The sequence below is a fragment of the Condylura cristata genome, unplaced genomic scaffold, assembly GCF_000260355.1.
Source record: "Condylura cristata isolate star-nosed mole 26May11 unplaced genomic scaffold, ConCri1.0 scaffold00005, whole genome shotgun sequence".
Classification (NCBI taxonomy): domain Eukaryota; kingdom Metazoa; phylum Chordata; class Mammalia; order Eulipotyphla; family Talpidae; genus Condylura; species Condylura cristata.
The window spans coordinates 29,501,133-29,521,606 of record NW_004567106.1 but is presented as its reverse complement, the minus strand read 5'-3'; the positions used below and the strand labels follow the sequence as shown (position 1 = coordinate 29,521,606).

At 42.5% G+C, this 20,474-nt stretch overlaps 1 protein-coding gene across 1 annotated transcript in view; it reads left to right on the top strand.

Annotated features, from left to right (window-relative positions):
• Positions 1-20,474, top strand: part of SCRN1 (secernin 1) — a 53,170-nt gene that overhangs the window by 29,220 nt on the left and 3,476 nt on the right. The window contains exons 3-7 of the mRNA XM_012720753.1: positions 6,342-6,523; positions 9,562-9,764; positions 13,542-13,736; positions 13,931-14,096; positions 15,148-15,244. Of these exons, the coding sequence (XP_012576207.1) occupies positions 6,342-6,523; positions 9,562-9,764; positions 13,542-13,736; positions 13,931-14,096; positions 15,148-15,244 (843 nt within the window). The remainder of the gene's footprint in view (positions 1-6,341; positions 6,524-9,561; positions 9,765-13,541; positions 13,737-13,930; positions 14,097-15,147; positions 15,245-20,474) is intronic.

Sequence of the window (20,474 nt, the reverse complement as noted above, 5' to 3'; positions counted from 1 at the left end):
TCTGTCTCTGGTGAAGCCTCTCACCACCCCTGAACCTCTGGCCTGTACCCCAGTTCTGTATGTACAAATAAATAAATCTTTAAAACAAAATGAGGAGTGTGTTGGTGGTGACTGCATTGTGCCTTTTTGATGGGCAGGGCTCCACAATGGATTCCTCTCTGTTTGGTGTGGCCATTTGTCAAATGGGGCCAGGGTCTCCTTCACAGGGTGACTAATAAAAAAAGCAAATGATGCTAATCTTGGTCAACAAAGGTGTTTGCCTTTGGGGGTGGCAGTGGGAAACCTGTGGAATTTACTGTTTTCTAGGGTGTTAGCAAGGCTGAGCGCCCCTGAGGCCCTAACTGCCTACATCCCCAACTTGCTCCTTCAGTAGGAAAGCACAGTTAATCTGGTATGAAAAAGCTGAGCAAAGTTCCATGATTGCCTAGCAAATGGTATGCTTCCTTCCTGTCTGCTCTCTTTCCCTGCAGCCCCAAATTGCTATGAAGTTTGAAGTATCTGCCTCAGAGTTGTGCTTCCTTGCCTCGAGGCTTGTTTCGGAAGCCTGTTTCTGACCCCAGGCCTCTATGTTGCCCACCCTTAAAGATCTTACAGCTTCAGGGACATAAAAAAGCTGTTTTTCTAAAATGTGTTCAGTGTTCCCCTCTCATCTCAACATCTTCTTTGTTCTTTATTTAGATTCTTATGAATTTTCAGGGCCCATTTTCAAAAGCCAGTCAAGTAACAGGCAAGACACTGAGATAAAACAGGAAAAAAACAACAAAACAAAAGCTTAGTGATAATTAGACAGGCTCCTTTAGAGTTGCAAATTTTCTGAAACTAAAAATATTTTTCTAAAGCATCCCATTTTCCCTGCCTTTCTTTCCCACTCTAAGAAGTCTGGCTGACTCATCAACTCATTTCACAGTGGTTTTTGCTGGTGGTGCCAGGGTTGTGTTCCCCATCTGAGTACAGTAGGAAGTCACAATGGTTGCATTTCATTAATTGAAATGTCTATTGTCTGAGTGTCTCTACTTCCCTTTCACTGGGAGAGGTCCAGAAAAAGTGTGTGCTGGAATGTGCAAGCACTGGCCATAGTGTGAAGTGATTTTGCATTTTCATTTCTGACACAGCCACAAACCAGTCAAGGCCTGGCAGAATTTCCTTTCGTCTTCGTTTCTGGGTCCTTGTCAGGGCCTCACCTTTCCATCTCCCAACCTAGCATGAATCCCCAGGTGCTACTTAGGAATGCAGCAATGTGGACCTTTAGCAGACGCCTCCCCTCACCCCCCAGTCTGGGCATTCTTCATTGTTCTGTGGCCTGGGCACCCAGAGGCCATGTGGCTAGATTTGTCTTATTAAAGACTGATGGGAGAGGCCACAGGCAGCAAAACAATCTGTCCAAACCCCTTGTTAATAGCTTCCTCTCCAAAGCTGAGGCCAAACCGTGTATCTGTAAAGACTGACCCGTTAAGTGGTGAACATTTCTTTGACTTTTTGTTTTGCTTTTCTGATAGGAATTTGGCTAGGTCTTTTGATTCAGGGAATTAAGTTATTTTTGCTGTATTGAAAGAAGATTCCATGTGCTTTTTGGACCCAACTGTCACTGTGAAACCTTCCTTAAAGGTTACCTTAAAAAGTTGTGAAGGTTGGTCATTTTTATTTAAAAACAATGACCATTTGTGGAGTTCAAATTCTAGATGATCTGATTTTTACAAAGAGAGGCTACTGATACATGTAAATTGTAAAGTTATTTGTGAAGTTTGGTTCCCAACTGGGATTTTAAAGAGCCAATCTATACAAGATAAGTGTGTGTATCCTCCTTACTCCCTCCCAGACCTGGACCCAGAGTCCTTCTCAGATTTCAGACACAATGGAGCATGTGTGAATTACCACGCAAGGGCCCTTGTTAGGCCTGTCTTCAGCGGTCCTTGACAAGAGGCCTGGGTTAAAGGCTCAGCAAGGCTCGTGCACACATCCCCCTTTTATCCTTCCCCCTTGTTCTGTAGCCTGTGGTGTCTGGCTTTCAGCCCAGTGATGAGGAGGGACTGAGCTGGCCCATCTGGCTATTTGGGGATCTCTTCCCTTCCACATCATTCAGAGTTTGGCCTGAAAAGTCTCAAGTTGGCTGCATATATTTTGAGCTCCCACAAAAACCATATGGTCTTTTTGATTCAATTGTCAATGTTTTTATCAGTCAGTACTTGTTGAGCTCTTGCAGTTCTGTGACTGAGTGCCATCACAGCAGCTCCACCAAGCAGCCCAGTGGGGGCCGCCCTGGGCCATGAACATATCTTGGGTAGACCCATCTTTCTCTCTTCGCAAGCTCCAAATTTCCTCTGTTCCAAATTGGCTGACTCTGTTCCAAATTGGTTTTCAAATTCAACTCAAATTTCACCCACTTGGTAGTGTTGGGTCAGGTGGATGTGTGCCTCTTTCCTTTGAACCTCTGTTATGCCTCTCTTTGACCTTTATCATTCATCATTCATAGAAAGATTTATTGATGCCTAGTATGTTTCAGATTTGGGTTTATTGGGGGAACTCAACAACAAAGATGTTTCCCTGCTTTCATGGAGCTTACTGTCTAACTTTGGGAGAAAGCATGCATAAAGAGAGGAGGTGATAAACAGGTTAATTATATAGTATTTTCGGAGGAGATAAATGGAATGAAATGGGAAAGAGAAGGGCCCTCCCTAGTGGTGCAATGGGTTGAAGCGCGGCACTATGAAGCTATCGGCAATCACTGAGACACAAATTCAATCCCCGGCCAAGGAGGTGACCCACATGGTGCTGCAGCCCTCTTCTGTCTCGCTCGTGCTCCCCTCAGCGGTGTGTTTTGCATCTCTGGCCTACACCTCCGCTCTTGTATGCATAAATAAATAAATATCTAAAAGAAAGAAAGAAAGAAATGGGCTAGAAAAAAAATAGAGCTTGTTTGGACTGATGAGGAGTACAAGGTTGGGGGATGCAGGATGCAGTGCCAAGTGACTCGACAAGCCTCGTGACAATGAAGTTGCCCACCTGGTTATAGTAACAAGTGCGCCTCTCCTTACTTTCTAGCTTTGAAAGGACAGGGACTAGGCATCCTCAGTGTTTAATCTGCCAGTAGCACTTATACAAAATCCCCCATTTATGACTGGTATTCTAGATATTTGGTGAAATGAAAGTGAATGTGCATAAATAAATTTGAGGACAAATCAATACACCCATTTCTTATTTTTATCTACTCCCTGCCCCTTTCTTTTAAGTTTTATAATAAATATGTATTTCAGAATCTGAGATTCTGTCCCTCATTACTATTCTTTACAAGACAGAATTTGTCACTGGAGCGCAGTGGGCCTAGAGGTTTGGGAAGTGGTATGCACTCAGAGGTGATAAACCAAGAAGTGACCAAGTGTAATAGAAAGAATTGGTCTGACTCCCCACAGAGAAGCCCTTACACAGTCATTTGCTTTAAGGAAATAATTCTTCATCAAAGGCTGAACCACATTTTAAATGAAAAACTGCAACTTTAAGATATAAATTTCAATTATATTTATATAAGAGTATAGAGGATCCTATCATAATTGTTTACTGCTTTGGTCAGCTTTTTGCTCTGGAAGAATCACTTTTTAAGTAACTAACTTTGGGGACTTGAATAGAAGAAAACATGAAAAATACAGGGAAGCCTGGGACATTAAACTTGCCAAGGCCCTTCTGCCCAAATAGTATAGCAATTACTGTCTGGGTTCTTCACTCGCACGCACAATTGCAGGACTGCTCAGGCTTAGGAAATAACAACAAAGGGATTTTTTAACAAACCAGGAAAAACAAGAGTCACTGAGGCCAATAATGGCCAATTACTTTCCCCAACGTCATGTGCAGTACTGTCCAGTCCTGCACAAAGACCTTTATGAGGCGCCTTCCCACCACTGAGAATGTGCAGCTCCTCTCCAAAACAACAGGCCACACAGCAGCCAAACTATAGGCCAGGATGCGATTCACGAACACAGCAAAAGATGCAACAGGAGATGCTGAAATGCCCCAGCACAGCACCAAACAATACTCAAGACCACAGCTGTAGCAGCCCAACCACCCAACAGACAAACGCCACACTCACGCATTTATCAAGACGCCTGGCTCCAGTCTCCCGTCCTCTCCAGGCCCCACTCCAGCAAGATGCCTGTTTCTTCGGGTCTTCCTTTCTCCACCAGACCTAACAAAACTTTTCCCAAAGGACTACTCAAACAAAGCCATACATGATGGCCTCTGCCATGTGGCCGGTGCCCACAAAGCCCAGCTTCACAAAGCCCTGGCAGAGCAGTCCCAGGCCCTCCACTGCTGGGTGACGCTACCCTGCTGCGGCTGCGCTCAGCCTCTCTCCTGCCTTTCAAGCTGGGAGCACTCTGGGTGGGCGTTCTCTTTCTCTCACATGTGCGCAGAGCTCCTTGAGCCAGGTTTTCAGTCCCTTAATATGTTTTTCATTGCATCACCCCACTTCTAGCATTTTCCTGGGGTGCTCTGTTTTTACCAGCAAACCCCCATAGGGGTCACCACCCATAGTAGTTTACCACTTCAGCCACAGGTATCATTGGTAACCTCTGGATTTAATTAGCTATCAGTTTACAAATAGGTATCAACTGAAATCCCATTACCCCAATGCAAAGCAATACCTGACTTGGATGTTGAAAATATGGATATCACCTGATCACTGATTGTGCGTGCTGCGTGCATTTTAGCTTCTGCCCGAGGTTTAGAGATTATGGAAAATCAATGCAGAATAACTTTGTGGCTGCATTCAGTCAATGTAACTGGGTCTTGAATCAAAAAAAGATCTGAGGCTGTGGTTGATCTAAGCTTTCAGCTGGCCAATTTAAAATGTAAATAGCTACTGCTGCTGATAAAATTCTCCCTTGAGAGCTATAGAGTCTATAATTTAGAGCCCCAAATTCCATACGTTTTCTACCACTTAAAGAGTAGGCATAGACTGATGGAATGTCAGGGCCAGGAGGCCCTGCGTGAGGAATCTAGGTTAGCTGTTTTCGAGCTGCCTTCTGGAGTCCTCCCAAGGGCCCAAAGTAGGGAGGGAAGACAAAGAGCAAGCAGGCAAGGCTCTGAGCTACCCCACCCTGATCCCACGCCTGTTGTTCCTTTTGCCTCATCACTGTGACCAATTTTGCTGTCTTCATGCTTCTTTGTGAGAGTTTCCGTGAAGGAAGCATTTTGAAGCCAAAAACACTTTGAAAGAGATACTTTAATCTAGATTAGCTCACTATTTTCCAGGTGGATTCATGCCACCTGGAGAAGGCCAGACGCACAGAGGGCTACACTGAGTCCTGATGGCAGCCAGAAGTATGCGTCTCTCAGGCTGTTTCCCAGGCGTTCACGTGGTGGGGTAGTGGGAGAATCAAAGGGAACAAACAGGAAAGTACAGTGTAGAGGAGGGCATGTAAGTCATTGAATACATCAGTTAAATATAAAGTATCATTATCACTTCACCTTTTATTTTTTTTAAAGATTTATTTATTTATGCATGCAAGAACTAGGGCACAGGCCAGAGGTGCAGGGGGTGAGAGGATTCATCAGAGAGTGTGGAGAGCAGAACAGGTAGATCCACAAAGTACACGGCTGAGGGGAGCAGCAGGTGAGACAGGAGAGGGTCCGCTGTGCTATGGGGGTTGCTTCCCTGTCCACGGATCAAACTCATGCTGCAGTGGCTTCAGTTGGCTTCATAGCGCTGTGCTTTAACCCATTGTGCCACCAGGGAGGGCCCCTATCATTTCACCTTTTCTAACACTAGGACAATCATGTAGATTGCAAAACTGTATTCCAGGGAACCCTGTGGATAATTGTTGGTGGCTCTGGGACCTTTTTCAAGCAAAGTGGCTTTCTTATTACCTGTTTCTTAAATTAGACTCCTAGATAGAGTTTCTTTTATACATAGGACTCTATAATGTTTTAAAAGTCTGACAACTACTGGTCCAGAAGGGTTTTTGCAAGCAAGAATAAATAGCTATGTTTAAAATGCCAGTGGCTAACTATTCCTATTGCGATAACCAGACACAGAATATTCAGGTAGAGAATGAATATCTATTTCAGGAGATGATTGCCATCTACATACTCATTGTGGACTAATTGGCTTTAACCAAGGAGACTGAAAACTAAACTCTACCAAACTGAAACACACCGTGAGACCTTTGAGCTTCACTGAGACTTGTGGGGTGGTGGTGGTAGTGGGGTGTCCTTTATGTCTGGGTAATTCCAAGGTCCATTGTAATTTAGACATGTTTACAAATGAACTGATGATTCAACTTAATTATCAGGGTGAAAACTAAGTGGTTCCTGATGGCTCACAGACCTTTCTTACTGTCTTCATATTTTAGTGTACTTACATTTCCATCGACCAAGTTCCTAGGACTCATGCCATTGTGATAAGCAGACCTGCCTGGCTTTGGGGGGCAGAAATGGGAGCCAATGAACATGGAGTGTGCATAGCCAATGAAGCCATCAATGCCAAAGAACCAGCAGCTGAGACAGAAGCCTTACTGGGGATGGATCTGGTCAGGTACTACATGGGGACTCCTTGAAACAATTGCCAAGAACAGGTGGGGAGTGGGGCTGGGATTTATCTCCCTCAAGTCCCATTACTGTGTAATGTAATCATCCTAAAGAAGATTTGTAGCATTTGACATAAACCTTGAAGTGACTGGGAAAAAACAGATTACAATGGAAATGTCAACAATAAAACAATCTTGAAGTACTGAGACTTGCTACAACATGACAAATCTTAAAACATTATAAGCCACACAGACTATCACACGCCTATGTGTTGCAGGATTCCATCTATAGGAAATATCTAGAATAGGTAAATTCATAGAGGCTGAAATCAGATTAGTAGCTGCTGGGGGTTGGGGTAGAGAGATAGGAATGAGGACTGATTCCTAATAGACACAGGCTTTCTTTATGGGATGCTGAAATATTTTAAATTTAAGATTGTGGTGAAATTACCAGTTGGGCAAACTTTGTAAATGTACCAAAGACTACTGAAATACATAGGAATTTTGTGTTTGTTAAAATATATTTAATAATATATAAAAGAAAAGAAGATATAAAATACATCAGGTACTAAGGAAAAGAACAGAGACTGTCCCCCTTTCCCCTCAATATCTCAGGTGTACTTTCTTCTTTCTCCTCCTCTTCCGGCCACCATACAACAGAAGGAAGCAGACATGTAAGGTGAATAGGAGTGAGACCTTGGCTGTTCACTTGCTTGTGTCACAGGCACCAAGAACTGTGTGCCTGGCGCATAATAGGTGATCAATGAGTCTAGAATGAATGAGTAAAGGGGGCTGCCATAGCTTTCCTTTTTGTGATAGAGTGAAATATAACAGAATGATGACATAGATGAAAGAAGCTTGGGCTGAGAGTAGGGATTTTGATTCATTTTGGATACATCATAATATATCACCTCCTTGGACACTAGTGTTCTCATTTGTTCAGTGTGAGACCAAGATTGGGTGACTTCCACCCAAAGAACCTTCCAAAGTTGACATCCTATAAAAAGTTATAGAAGTCATGACATCTTGTAGGTTTTATAGGGAGAACGTGCTTATGTCCCTGGAGACCTATGGGGCCAGTATCTTCCAACTGATAGTTGGGTGTATCAGCAGTATTTTTTGATAGCATGCTGTCTTTGTATCTTCCTCACCTCACTCATACCTTCACCCAGAACCCGCCTGATTCTCATAGCTTAGAAGGAACAAGTTTCTGAACTGGAAAAGAGAGGAAAAGGCCTGATATTTATAATCATATTCTGTTGATTCACAGAATGATATAAGATAAATTTCAAGCTTACGTTTTGACGTTTTGACAGCTATCCTGGTATTTTTAATGCTATTTCATAGACATCCTGAAAATGAAGAATTGACAATGAAAAATGTACCCCTTTAATGCCTCGTTTAGAGTCTTGCATTCTGAATTATCATTATATTTGTGGCATGGAGTTTATAGAGCTGGCAAAGCTCACCAGTTGTTTCTAAGGAATGCCTGAAGAGAATTCCCCCCCATCCTGTCTTTAAAGCCTCTGATGTTTCTTTTCAAGATTACCAGTCTATGAAGCAACAGGGATTTACTGAATATCTGCTTTGTGCCAGACCCTGCTGGCACATGAAGCTCAAAATCTTCAAAGAGAATTCAGTTTGGTTATAGGGATGACAGAAAATTGAGCAATGCAAGATTTTAACACCCATTTAAGATACAGTAAAAAGAAATATCTCAGGACAGGAAAATTAGTAGCCACATGAATGACACAATCTTGCTGATAATTATTTGACTATGAAAATAAACCTATTACAAGAATAAGTCATAGCAGTTAGTTGCATAATCTGACCTTTACTCTGGCAACACAATGAAATGTCCCTTTAGAAAGAATCCAGTTGAGTGCATTTCAATAAATGTTGCTTCTTGTTGAAAATTCACCAAGTACCAGCCTATGCTATTTCAGTAAGTGCCCTGTTCTAAGACTTGCACTCCTGCCACTGGGATTACAATTTGAATATGCAGATGAATAAATGGACATTTACCGAGTTTATGTTATATGCTGTACTCTTTCAAATCAGCCTGAGAGGGGAGTAGGGGAGAAAATCAGGTTTGGCAAGGTTGCTTTTCTTAAGATCATACTCAGGTGGGTAGCAGAAAGAAAACTAGAAGCCGTGTTTCCTTATCTCTGAGTTATAGGTTTTTGCCCCTAGCTGCCACCTCTCACAATCTGCCTATTACTTATATGGTCCTGGGGACTAGCACTCTGTATTTTATTATTCTTTATCTCGTAAAGTCCATTCTTATATCGAGACAATAACATACTTATTTTATAGGTGACATAAAACTGAAATTCAAGTATACTCAGTAATTAGCCCAAAGTCACACTGATGGCATTTTCTGTGCCCTCTTTAAGGACTCTATTAACTGGCAGGAGAGGGGGGATTTTGCTGTTTCATGTCAGAAAAAGCACATACTTTCAGATAACTGAAACTGTAAGCCATGCTGGTAGAGAAAGGCTGGTAGGTAGGAGGAATAGATAGAAAAATGTTTGGTCATGTCCTAACCAGCCACACATTCCTAATGAGATCTCTGAGTTAATTATATGTACTGAGGACAGTGACTGGCCACAGACCTCTTTTATTACTAACGAAAACATCTGGGGTAGAAAATAATAGAGGCCCAGGCTGGATTGGGCAGAGATAATCTTTTGCCTGGGTTTCAGATAAGAACTGTAGGGGGTCTCACTAAGGGCGAGAGCTGAGCTAATGGTTCCATGGAGGCAGACTTGGAAAAGAGAGAGATGGTTGAGCTTCCTTTCCATAGGGAGAAGCCACTGATTCCTGAAAAAGCCATTGAAAATCCTACCACAGTTTTAAATAAAATATATAGGAGGTGTATTTTGAGGTAGATACCATTAATCTGCTTTATATTGGCCTTTGTATTTGGCATATTTACACATGCTGGCTTCCTTCAGAACTCAGCCCTGTCCTGGTCTTTGGTTACTATAATAATAGTCATGTGGTATGATATGGCAGAGGCATATGCTTGGTTTCCTTACTTTAGGCTTGGTTTAGAAAGAGGGACGACAGCTAAAGAAGCCTTAGATGTCATCGTTGCCTTGTTGGAAGAACACGGACAAGGTGGGAATTACTATGAAGACGCAAATTCCTGCCACAGCTTCCAAAGTGCATATTTGATTGTGGATCGCGAGGAAGCCTGGGTGCTTGAGACCATTGGGAAGTACTGGGCTGCTAAGCAAATCACAGGTGAGTGGTGCAGAGGGAGAAGCCTCCAGGATTGGAAAGGCCCGTTGTCAGGTTCTCTAGCCCTGACCCGAGGAATCATTCTGCCTTGCAGCCCCTCTGTGCTGGGTCTTCAATGCTTTGCCTGCTTCTTCCACCTGGGAGGAGCCTCCTATCTATCTGCTTCTTCTTCTTCTTTTTTTTTTTTTAAAGATTTATTTATTTATGCATACAGAACTAGGATACAGGCCAGAGGTGCAGGGGCAGTGAGAGAATTCACCAGAGACAGAGTGGGGAGCAGAACAGGCCGACTGACGAAGCACACTGCTGAGGGAGCAGCAGGCGGATCAGGAGAGGTCCACCCCAACACATGGATCATCTCCGAGGCAGGCGGGGATCAAACTCATGCTGAAGTGGCGTTAGCTTCTTAGTGCTGTGCTTTAACCTGCTGTGCCACCAGGGAGGACTCTTCTGCTTCTTAAGAACCAGATGTTTCCTGAGTCTGAGTGCAGGCATGTCAACACTTGTGAAGCATGCTTTTAACAGTTTATTTTCTGTTCGCTCCTGGAAAGGATTCAGTTCTGACCACCAGCAGTTCCATGATCTTAATCATGACTATATTCATTGGCCAAGGGAATGACTATATTTCACCATTCCGATCATCACACGTCAACAAATCACTAAACAGGGAACTTCCCCTGGCCACCCCTGGCTAAGTGGCTCTTTGTGCTTGGAATCCTCTCTAGATGAGGAATTTGGATGTGTAAAGATTCTTCAGTACCACTGCTAGCCAACATTTCTAGGTACCACTAAAGCACTGTTCCCAGAAAGAAGAGGACTAGCGAACACACCCAGAAAGATTTAATGCTCATGAAATTTCTGTTCTGTGCTCCCTGCAGCATCTTGTTCTAAGCCTTTGAAGGACATTTCTGGGAAAGGAAATGTTAGGAGTGGGAGTGCCTGTCTTAAATATCATCTCACCACCCTCATATTCTGAATAGGTTGGGATCCCAAAATAGATCAAAGGGTTTCTAATAGAATCAAGGAGTTCCAAGAGAAAGCTGGGTTTCCTTGGGACTGCTCTGCAGGCTCACATCCTGTGTCTGTGATAGTCATGGCTAGTGGATCACAGCATTCTTCTCTTCCTGAACCTGTACTTGGCCTATATATATTTTTCTTAATTGGAAGAAACCAGAAAGTTTCTTCCAATTTTTTTAAATGATGTTGGGTATGAAACTTGTTTGCCATCTCCGCTGTTGGGATGTTTGGGACCAAATCCCCTGAGTTAGTTGCAGATGATTTACTTCAATAAAGATTCTGTGACCTGAATCAGACTGGTGACCAGGGTTGCTGTGGGCATGTTGTGTTCAATGCCAGGGTGCACCACAGAAGCTGTGAAATCTAGCCTGCCATTTTCTGGGCAAGTTGTGCGAAGGCTCTGTCTGCCTGAAGTGGAGAGGGCAGCCACTCCTCAGACTCACCAAGGTGTAGAATGGGCTGACTGTACTCACAGAAATCTCAGAGTTTCTCTCTCTCATGTGCCCATCTGGTCTGCCCTCCTCCCACAGTAGTTATAGAACTAAGGCAGCCAGTGTGGCCTCTCAGGGGCTCATGCCCCTGTGATACAGGACATTTTTAAAAATAATATGCATTTGTCTATGCATACAAGAGCTGGGGTACAAGCTAGAGGTGCATGGAAGTGGCGAAAGGATTCACTGGGCAGAGTGGGTGGCAGAGCAGGCAGACAGACTGAAACACACTGCTGAGGGGAACAGCAGGCAAGACAGGAGAGGTCTGCTGCGCCATGTGGGTCAGCTCCTTGGTTGGGGATTGAACTCGTGCTGCAGTGGCTACAGATGACTTCACAGTAGTGAGACTTAACCCCTGTGCCACTAGGGAGGCCCATGATGCAGGAACTTAAAACCCCTTCATAGAAAACTCTTAAGATTAAAGTTTGTCAAACAGGTCCATCAAGAGGGTTAGTGGTCCCTGCTGAAAGCTGTCTTCATGTTTTTAAGTAGAATTTATTAACTTTTTGCTCTATAATTGCATTTCAAAACCTTAACTTTTCTTCAGGATACAACCTAAGAAAAATCATTTCCTAAAAATGAATGTTGTCTTTCACCAATTATTTAAATAAAAACCCCGGTCATTGCTTGGACTCATTGATTTCATGTCCTTGAATCCCAACAACAGTGTGACAGCAGTAGGATTTAATGAACCCAGGTCCCCAGATGCTAAAATTCTTAAAAAAAAAAAAAGTCTATTATGAATCAACCCTTTAGGAAAATAACATCTGTGGAGTTGTTCACAAAATTTAAAAGAAATGGCTTAGCATGAATAAACATAATTAGTTATTTAGAACAAAGCTACTTTTTATTTTTAAAAATAATTTTATTCTTATTGGTGTCTTTGAAAAAAAGAGGAATAAGCAAAGAACAAATGCTTATCCGCCAGGGATACTTATTTTGTCTAAGTGTAAATCAGGGACATAGAACATTCTGGAAGAATTCAATCCCAGCACTGATCTAGCCTCTAGGGAGCTGGTTTTCAGGCAATCATGACTTTCTTGCTGGTTTTGATTTTGGGCTCTCTCTCTCTCTCTCTACTTCATTCTCTCAGAATTTGGAAGATCCAAATCCCAGAGAGAATTGTAAATGGCCTTTGTGAGTTTCACCTGTTAATCTCTGAATGTTACGAGCAGGATCTTGAAGCTTGAAGGCCAGATCATTCTCTGTGTTTGCAAATTAGACTGGAGAATACACAGCAAGTGCCAGCAGTGAAATATGTGACCTTATCCTCATTTATCAAACTGGATGGAGGCCTTTTGGGTTCTAGACTTAGCGAGGCTTGCATTTTTGTGAGAAAAGTTCCTGTACTTTTTATACATATGCACACACATATGCATGTGTCTAATACATACATGCTCAGACATGTAATTCACATGTGCATTCTATTATTTTAAAGCAATTCATTGCCAGTTTTTCTATATTGGGATCTAGAGAAGACTAAATAAGTGTCATATGTATTTTTGAAGCTATATATATAATATAATTGCATATATATAGCTAATTCATACTTAGTTCATATATACAACATATATAGTACATGGACATTACATATAGTTGAGCATTGTGGTGATGTAAATTGAGGAATATCTGCTATTGAGACATTCATATTAGGAGGGTCTTTGAGGAGACTTTTGCTTTTCTTGTAGATAATATATGTAAGTGCTTGGGATTTATTTAGCCAAAATGTGTTTTAGCTCATGTGTTTCCTTTTGATTGTGAATTTAAGACCAAGTGACCACTACTCATTTAAAATGTGATAATGCCGGTCAGATCCTGTCAAGTCTTCTGAGAGGTTACCTCAAAAGAGTAGCAAGACTCATTTATTTCTTCAAAAATCGAATCAAAATTTAACTTCCTGTAGTTAAAGTCAAGTTGCAGGGGAGAGGGATTCCCTATACATTTGTTACCCTTTTTTAATAGAATTATTTATTTATTTGTAGAAGAGCTGGGGTGTAGGCTGGAAGTGTAGGGGTGTGAGGAGATTCACCAGAGACAGAGTGGGGAGCAGAACAGTTAGACTGACTGAAATACATGGCTGAGGGGACCAGCAGGTGAGATAGGAGAGGTCTGCTGTTCCATGTGGTTCAGCTCCCTGGTTGGGGATCAAGCTTAGACCATACAGGTGACAGTGCTGATATATAAAACTCCTAAGGCACCAGGGAGGTCCAAATTTCTGTTTCTCAATTAAATGTTTGTATTTCCAACTAACCGGGCTTTGCACTTTCTACAGAGGGAGTGAAATGCATCTGCAATCAGTTCTCACTCACCACTAAGATCGATGCTGAGCATCCCGAACTCAGAAGTTACGCTCAGCGTCAAGGTTGGTGGACCGGAGAGGATGAATTCAATTTTTCTGAAGTGTTTTCTTCAGCTGATGACCATGTGGACTGCTGTGTAGGCAAAAAGAGCTTAGAAAAGCAAGAAGGTGAGCAAGTACATCTCTTGGGATAGCTCCTTTCCAATCAAGGCCCCACTTAGCCATAGGAGAGGTTGGGAGATACTGTTGAGCAGTTACACTTCCAGCTATAATTTCGAGAGGTCTACAATGGGAAAGAAATGAATGGCTTTTGGTGAACAGCCTGACACAATTGCATCTCCTGTCTCTACCTTTTCTTATAGAAAACATCACTGTACAGACTATGATTGACATCTTACGGGACAAAGCCAGTGGAGTCTGTGTAGATTCTGAGTTGTTCCTCACCACCGCCAGTGGAGTGTCTGTCCTGCCTCAGAATAGAAGGTTGCCATGCATTCACTATTTCACAGGAACCCCAGATCCTTCCAGGTTGGTCTGAATGTGTTTCCCCTGTGCTCATGCAACAAGTACACATAGGTTCTGCATTTCCCTTGCAGCATCTTGTCATACCTCAGTGTGCCCAAGGCAACACAAAGAACTTCAAGCCCATGTGCCAGTTCTTTAAGACTGTGTGTTAAAATGTGGCTTTGTACCCTTACATTTCAGTAAAGAGGTAGTATGGAACAGGTTTAGAACACAGCCTCCTGAATAAATGGCCAGGATCTTGAATTCCGATCTGTCACTTAATGGGTGGGCAGGTCACCTCTTTTGCCCATGTCAGTATTGTGTGATGGAATAGTGCAAACTACCTTCAGTAACTTTAGGTACTTGTTTGGAACATTAAGTGAGATGATGCAATAGAAACATAGTAGATTAAGTTATTTATCAAGACTATATCTAGTCTACCATGTAGACAGCAGGCCATCTAGCCAATAACTTCAGATACTACACCACAAATCACATCATGCTGGCTTAGACATAGCTTTCCACAATTTCCAGATCTGTTCATTATCAGAATCAATCAGGGGATGTTTTGAAACACAATTGGCCTGAAAACAGTAGCAGAATCTTTGAGGTGGACCTAGGAATCTGACAGGTAAGTGACTCTCAATCTGGAAAGCTCTAGAACACTGCCAATTCCTTTAGGTCCTCTATATTTTTTAGGTGTTCCACTGACTATAAATCATCACCATTGTTTAAGTGTTGTATGTCAGACCTTTATTGCTACCAGTGAATCTGCAGCTTTTCAATTTGATATTTGCTGTAACTGCAAAGACTTATTCTCTTCTTATTGTCTCAGGAACAAAGGACAATGTCCAGCTAGTGACTACTTCTTGGGTGTCTCAGAGGAAAAACCTCTACCACTTCTGATCTTTTGGCCTCATTTTTAAAAGTATTATAGTATCAATAGCTCATTCCATCTAGCACATTATATTTGGTAGAAGCTCCTTTTTCCATTCACTCATTTATTCATTCAATAAGCATGTATTAAACACTTGCTATGTACCAAACACTGCTTTTTGGGGTTCTTGGCCATCAGTACAAACATAGATGAGGCAAGAGGTGGCCAGTTTGATAATGGAGATGTCAAATTGGAAAACGTCACAGAGGATGGACCCAATCACTTGGCATTGTGGGTAGAGTTAGAGTTGCTATAAAAAGCAGGAATGACATTCTGAGCAGAGGGAACAGCATGTGTAAGAAATAGAGGCATGAATCACATGGCCTATGGTTGCAGTTGTGCATCCTCTAAATCCTCCAGATTTGTTTCTCTCTCTACCATCCCTGTCTCCCTAGTCAGCCTAGGTACCTCTATTGGCCTCTGACAGTGAGCCTCAGCAGGGTTCCAGGCAGCCTGTGGGGTCTGACCTCATGACCCCCAGCTACTTCTCTTGATTTGATATCCATCCTGAATGCTTGGTCCCTTTGGCCCAGGTCCTACCCCGTTTGTTCCACCAAAGCAGGGGCACCTTCCTCTCTCTGTAGTTTATAGTCTTCCCCGGGGACTCTGAGCTGGCTTATCCTCAGTGCTGCTGGCTCAGCAGCCTCTTGTGAGTACTCACTGGCGGTACACGTAGGACTTCAGAGTCCTACATTGAAGGTCTCTAGGTCCTCTCAATATTGGACATTGTTCTTTAGGGAAAGAGGCCTTGAAGGGGTGGGTTTTTGAAGGACCACACCAATCCCCACTGTACCTCATGTCACAGAGACCTGCTCTGACCGTGCTGTGTTCAGACCACAGGGGGTCACCAGGGCAGAACACTAACAAAGGAATTCTTTTTCCTTGCTGAAGTACTTGACCTAATACAACTGAAGAAATGATTTGGGAAATGGCCTTCTAATAGTTTAAATGGAAATGTTCAAGTAATTTTCCAAGAAAATTATTCAGACTAAATTAATTGAAAAGACCTTATAGAAGATCAAGGACCCTCAGAAAACCATTCATTTTTATTTTCTAAGGCTAAATGAGTTGCATTTCCTACTGTGATTATAGAGCTGCAGTCTTCCCCCTGGCCCCTCCTTCACCATTTCAATATTTCTCTGTAATTGGGCATGTGCAACATTTTGTGGTTTGTCAGCAGGAAGCATAATTACCTACTCTTGGGTTTTTAGGTAGTAAAATTAGGGAAAATTTAAGTGGCTTTTGTTGGTGCTAAAATAATGACAGATGTGTTCAGGAAATAGTTTCAGAGCAGTGGATTACAAAAGACCATGACCGAGAAGCAGGACTATCTTTTCTGTCCCTCTAGTTAATGCTACAAACCGTCTGCAGGAGACGCCATCTGCCTGTCTGCCTTGGCAATTCTCTGCTCATTGCTCCCTGTACTAATTATAGATGTTTTCCCTTCAAATAACATCTTTTCTTTTCTTTCTCCCTCCCTCCCTTTTTTTCCTTTCTTCTGGAATGGACCAGGTATAGTGTGAGTTCCAGAGTTGGAAGGATATGTAAAAGTCAGAATTTGAGAGGTTAAGGGAGACACAACAGATCTTTAGTTTTATTGAAAATGAGTGTGTTGATGTAGTCTGTTGAGCCTGCTGGGCCTCTGTCATCTCCATAGTGACACCAATAGGCTTTAGTACCTTGGTTCTGCCCTTGGAAAGCCATTTCCTAGTGGAAGGCTGACTTGCTAAGGCTTCTTTGCTGTGAAGAGTGGGAACAGGATGCAGCAGGGTCCTATGGTGTGCTGGGAGCAGAGAGAACTGATTATGCAGATCTCTTCACAGCACTGTGTTTGGTGATGCCACCTTGGTAACTTGAAATGGGCCACCACAGGTACTTCTACCCCGCAGGAACTGGTGGGCACCATGAAATCAGGGGATTGTTTTCCCCCAGAGATGTATTGTCAAGCCAGCATGCCGAGAGCCTCTCCCACTATCCCCCTTTTAGGAAATATACAGATACTTGAGATACAGGATGGGTCAATCAGAGGGAGTGGATTTAAAAGTTTTCCATTTTAAATATGAGAAAGCTATTTCTCATCCCATCTTCCTAATTGTATTAAGCAGTGTACTTCAACTCAGGAAACAGAAGACAGGGAAGAAGTTCTAAATTTCACTTCCTTTAACTAGTGACAAGGAACTTGGTAGATGCAAGGACCAGGGCCTGTGAGTGCTTCCATGTGCATGCGTGTGTGCATGTGAGTGTGTGTTTCTCTAACTGTATTGAGCTTAAAAAGGCTTAATTGGATCAGCTAAAAATATCTATTATGGCTAACTTAGATGTTAGTGACAAGTGGTACCTTTTCATTATTAGGGGTTACATATTGGGCCTCAGACACTGTCCCCTAAGTTAGAGCAACCCTGGTTGCCTACAGGACACAGCCTTTGCAGACGTACACAGAACAGAGGGTCCTATGCAAGACAGCCACCTCTACCTCCCCATCTCATTCTGGCTTCTTCCAGCACCATCCTATCACTCCTGTTTCGATTTTTCAAACCGTCCTTTAATCATCTAAATCCATGGGTTGTCCCCATGCTCCCTAAGTACTAGTCTCTTTCCCTCTATATGGAAACACCCTTCAGCTAAATGTGGCTTTGACGATGTGATTGAAGTGACTCACGGAAAAGTGGGCTGACGCACAGACGAGCCATTCATGGGACACCTGCAACGGAGGGAAACTGGCTTCCAGGTTCTTTTCCAGTTGGCTCTAAGTTGAGCAGATTTGTCCTTTGTGCAGCTCCTTTCTGTGCCAGGCTCTGCCTCAGCAGATCTCTTGGGGACTCCAGGGCACAGGATAAGCCTGGCTCAGTGGCTCAGAGAATTTCTGCATCTTTGGTAAAAACAGACTGTTTGAGGTCAGAGTGTTGGATGATCACTAATGTTAAAGTCCCAAATCTCAAAGCACAAAAATATTTTTTGTCCTTCAGTAGCAGTATAAAAACAACCAAAACCAAAACCACAGAAGAATATAGTAAGAGCCAGTGGGGGACAAGCATTTTAAATTTGAATGTCTGAATTTAGTTCTACATCTGGCACTTATTAAGATGTGTCTTTGGACAAAGTCCTTAGCTTCTGTCAGCCTCAGTCATCTCATTTGTAAAATGGGGCAAAGGTTTCCACCCTGCTTTGTTCATTGCTGATCCTAGTGCCTAGAACAGTGTCTCACTCTGAATCAGCTCATTTAGTGCATCTGCACAGCGTATTTACTGCATGTTGACAACATATTTTTACTGAGTGAATCAATAGGGGTACTATGAGAAATTGAATCCAAACACTTTGAAAATGATGATGCGCCATAAAATGTTGAGAGTTCCATGGTATTTGTTATCCCAAGTGAGAAAACCTATGAGAGGAAGACAGTTTTTGAGTACTGACTTCATGCATCCATTATAGGGATTTGGAAGGCTAAAAAGGCAGGTAAGGGAAAGATGCCTCCCAGGATGCCTCCAGCTCACACTGTGACCTGGAGTTCACATTCTGCAGACTCCGAGACAGACCTTGGAAGGCTGTACTTTACTTCATGTCCTAGTCTCATCTTGGATCTTAGATTTGCCAGAGTTCGAGCTGATGTTTGCAGTGACAGTTTCTTCCTGGCCTCCTCTGCTAGCTTGTCCTATTCTTACCAAGGGTCTCTTTAAAGTTACTCAGCCAGCTCTAAACTTCTTCATTAGCTAGCCACTGTGCTGCCCTTCCCTACTGGCAGCACTGCCCCTTTCAGGCTGTCACACCAGCCACCTGGGGGCTGAGAGACCAGGCAAATGATGGGGCAAGTGGAAAGTTTATTCATAAGGGCAGAGAAGAAACAGCTTTCTGGAGCACTTTCTGCCCTGCTGTGTCCCACCTCAGCACCTTCTATGGAGCTTTCTGCGGGTGCTCCATATGCAGGAAGAAGTGGGTTCTTCCCTGGCTGGGTGGGCTGGTCATCACACAGGTGTCAGCTTTGCCACGAGTAGACATGTGATCATGGGTAAGACATGTGATCTCCCTGGGGTACTCATTAGCACACATTCATTCAAGTGACATTGAAAATGCTACCATCTGATGACTGGATCAAGAAGATGTGGTATAACTCAGTGGAATACTACTCGGTAATCAAAAAGATAAACCAATGCCATTTGCAACAACGTGGATGGAGGTGGAAGGGATTATGTTTAGTGAAATAAGCCAGAAGAAAAAGAAAAAAATATCAGATGATTTCACTTATTATAGGAGAAACATACAGAAACCATACAAGAGATCAGGGAAAAACTATAAAACTAGCCGTCAAACTATAATAAGCTGAAGACATTCATCAGAGAAAGAGAAAGGAATCAAAATGGGAGGGAAGAGCAAAAGAATCTCTGGTGATGGTTCACAGGTGTCTTGGTGGTAGTAATTTTATGGGGACAATGCCTGAGAGGAGAAGTTAAACATAGTACAAAAATGAACAATGATGTAAAAATAAATAAATTTTAAAAAAAGAGATGAAAGTCAGTTTACAAAGAAATAAAAAAAATGCTACCATCTGAGTTTCAGTGTGCTATAATATGACTTTTTAAGGTGATCCATAAAGAATGGTAAGAAATTAGAATATTTGAGTTACCCACATCCCCCCTTTCTGAATATATAGGCACAGATGATCAAATCTGCTGCACTACAGATAATTTCATACATTCTGGCTTAAACAAATAAGTGTATGATTGCAATTTATTAGCAATAATTTTCCTTTATTCAATTTCTAAAAAAGTCCCCTTTTAACTACCAGGCAAAACCATGCTTCACATTTTTCTCATTTAAAGAGGCTGGCTTACTTATAGACCTTGGGAAAAAGTTCTTGGAGAGCTTTAGCTGCTTTAGAGTACTATGGACACCCCAACATATTTATTAATATTAAAAAAATAGAACTAACATGTATAGGGGACAAACATGTGTTACCTCTTGTCTTAGAAGAGACCCCTTCATTGATGTTAAACTGACCTCCATATTCCAGTGATTGTGGAATGGATTTGAAGTTACATCAAATAGAATGATTTTTTTTTTTTAAACTGTGCTATAATCCTACACCTACGCGTTGATTCAGAAGACCATGACTGTGCTCGGCACGAACTTCCTGAAGTCTGAGTCACAAGTTCACAGGTGGTTATGAGAGAGAAATAGAAGTAACACAAAAGGTGTAGCAGCCGGAAGGGACAGTGGAGATATTTTTAGTCGAGATGAAAGGAAGAGGGAGAAAATGATGGACAGAGACAAGACAGACAGGAGTGCCTAGTTGTACACAACTACACACACACAAACACACACACACAGCATTTTCTCTTAGATCCATCTTTCATGCTCAAAAAATGTATCAAAGAGTTCTTGCACCAACCACCTACTCTGCCCAGAACTGGTCCATAACACAACCACATCAGACTACTGTTTCTCTGTGTTGTGTTCGCCTTTTTATT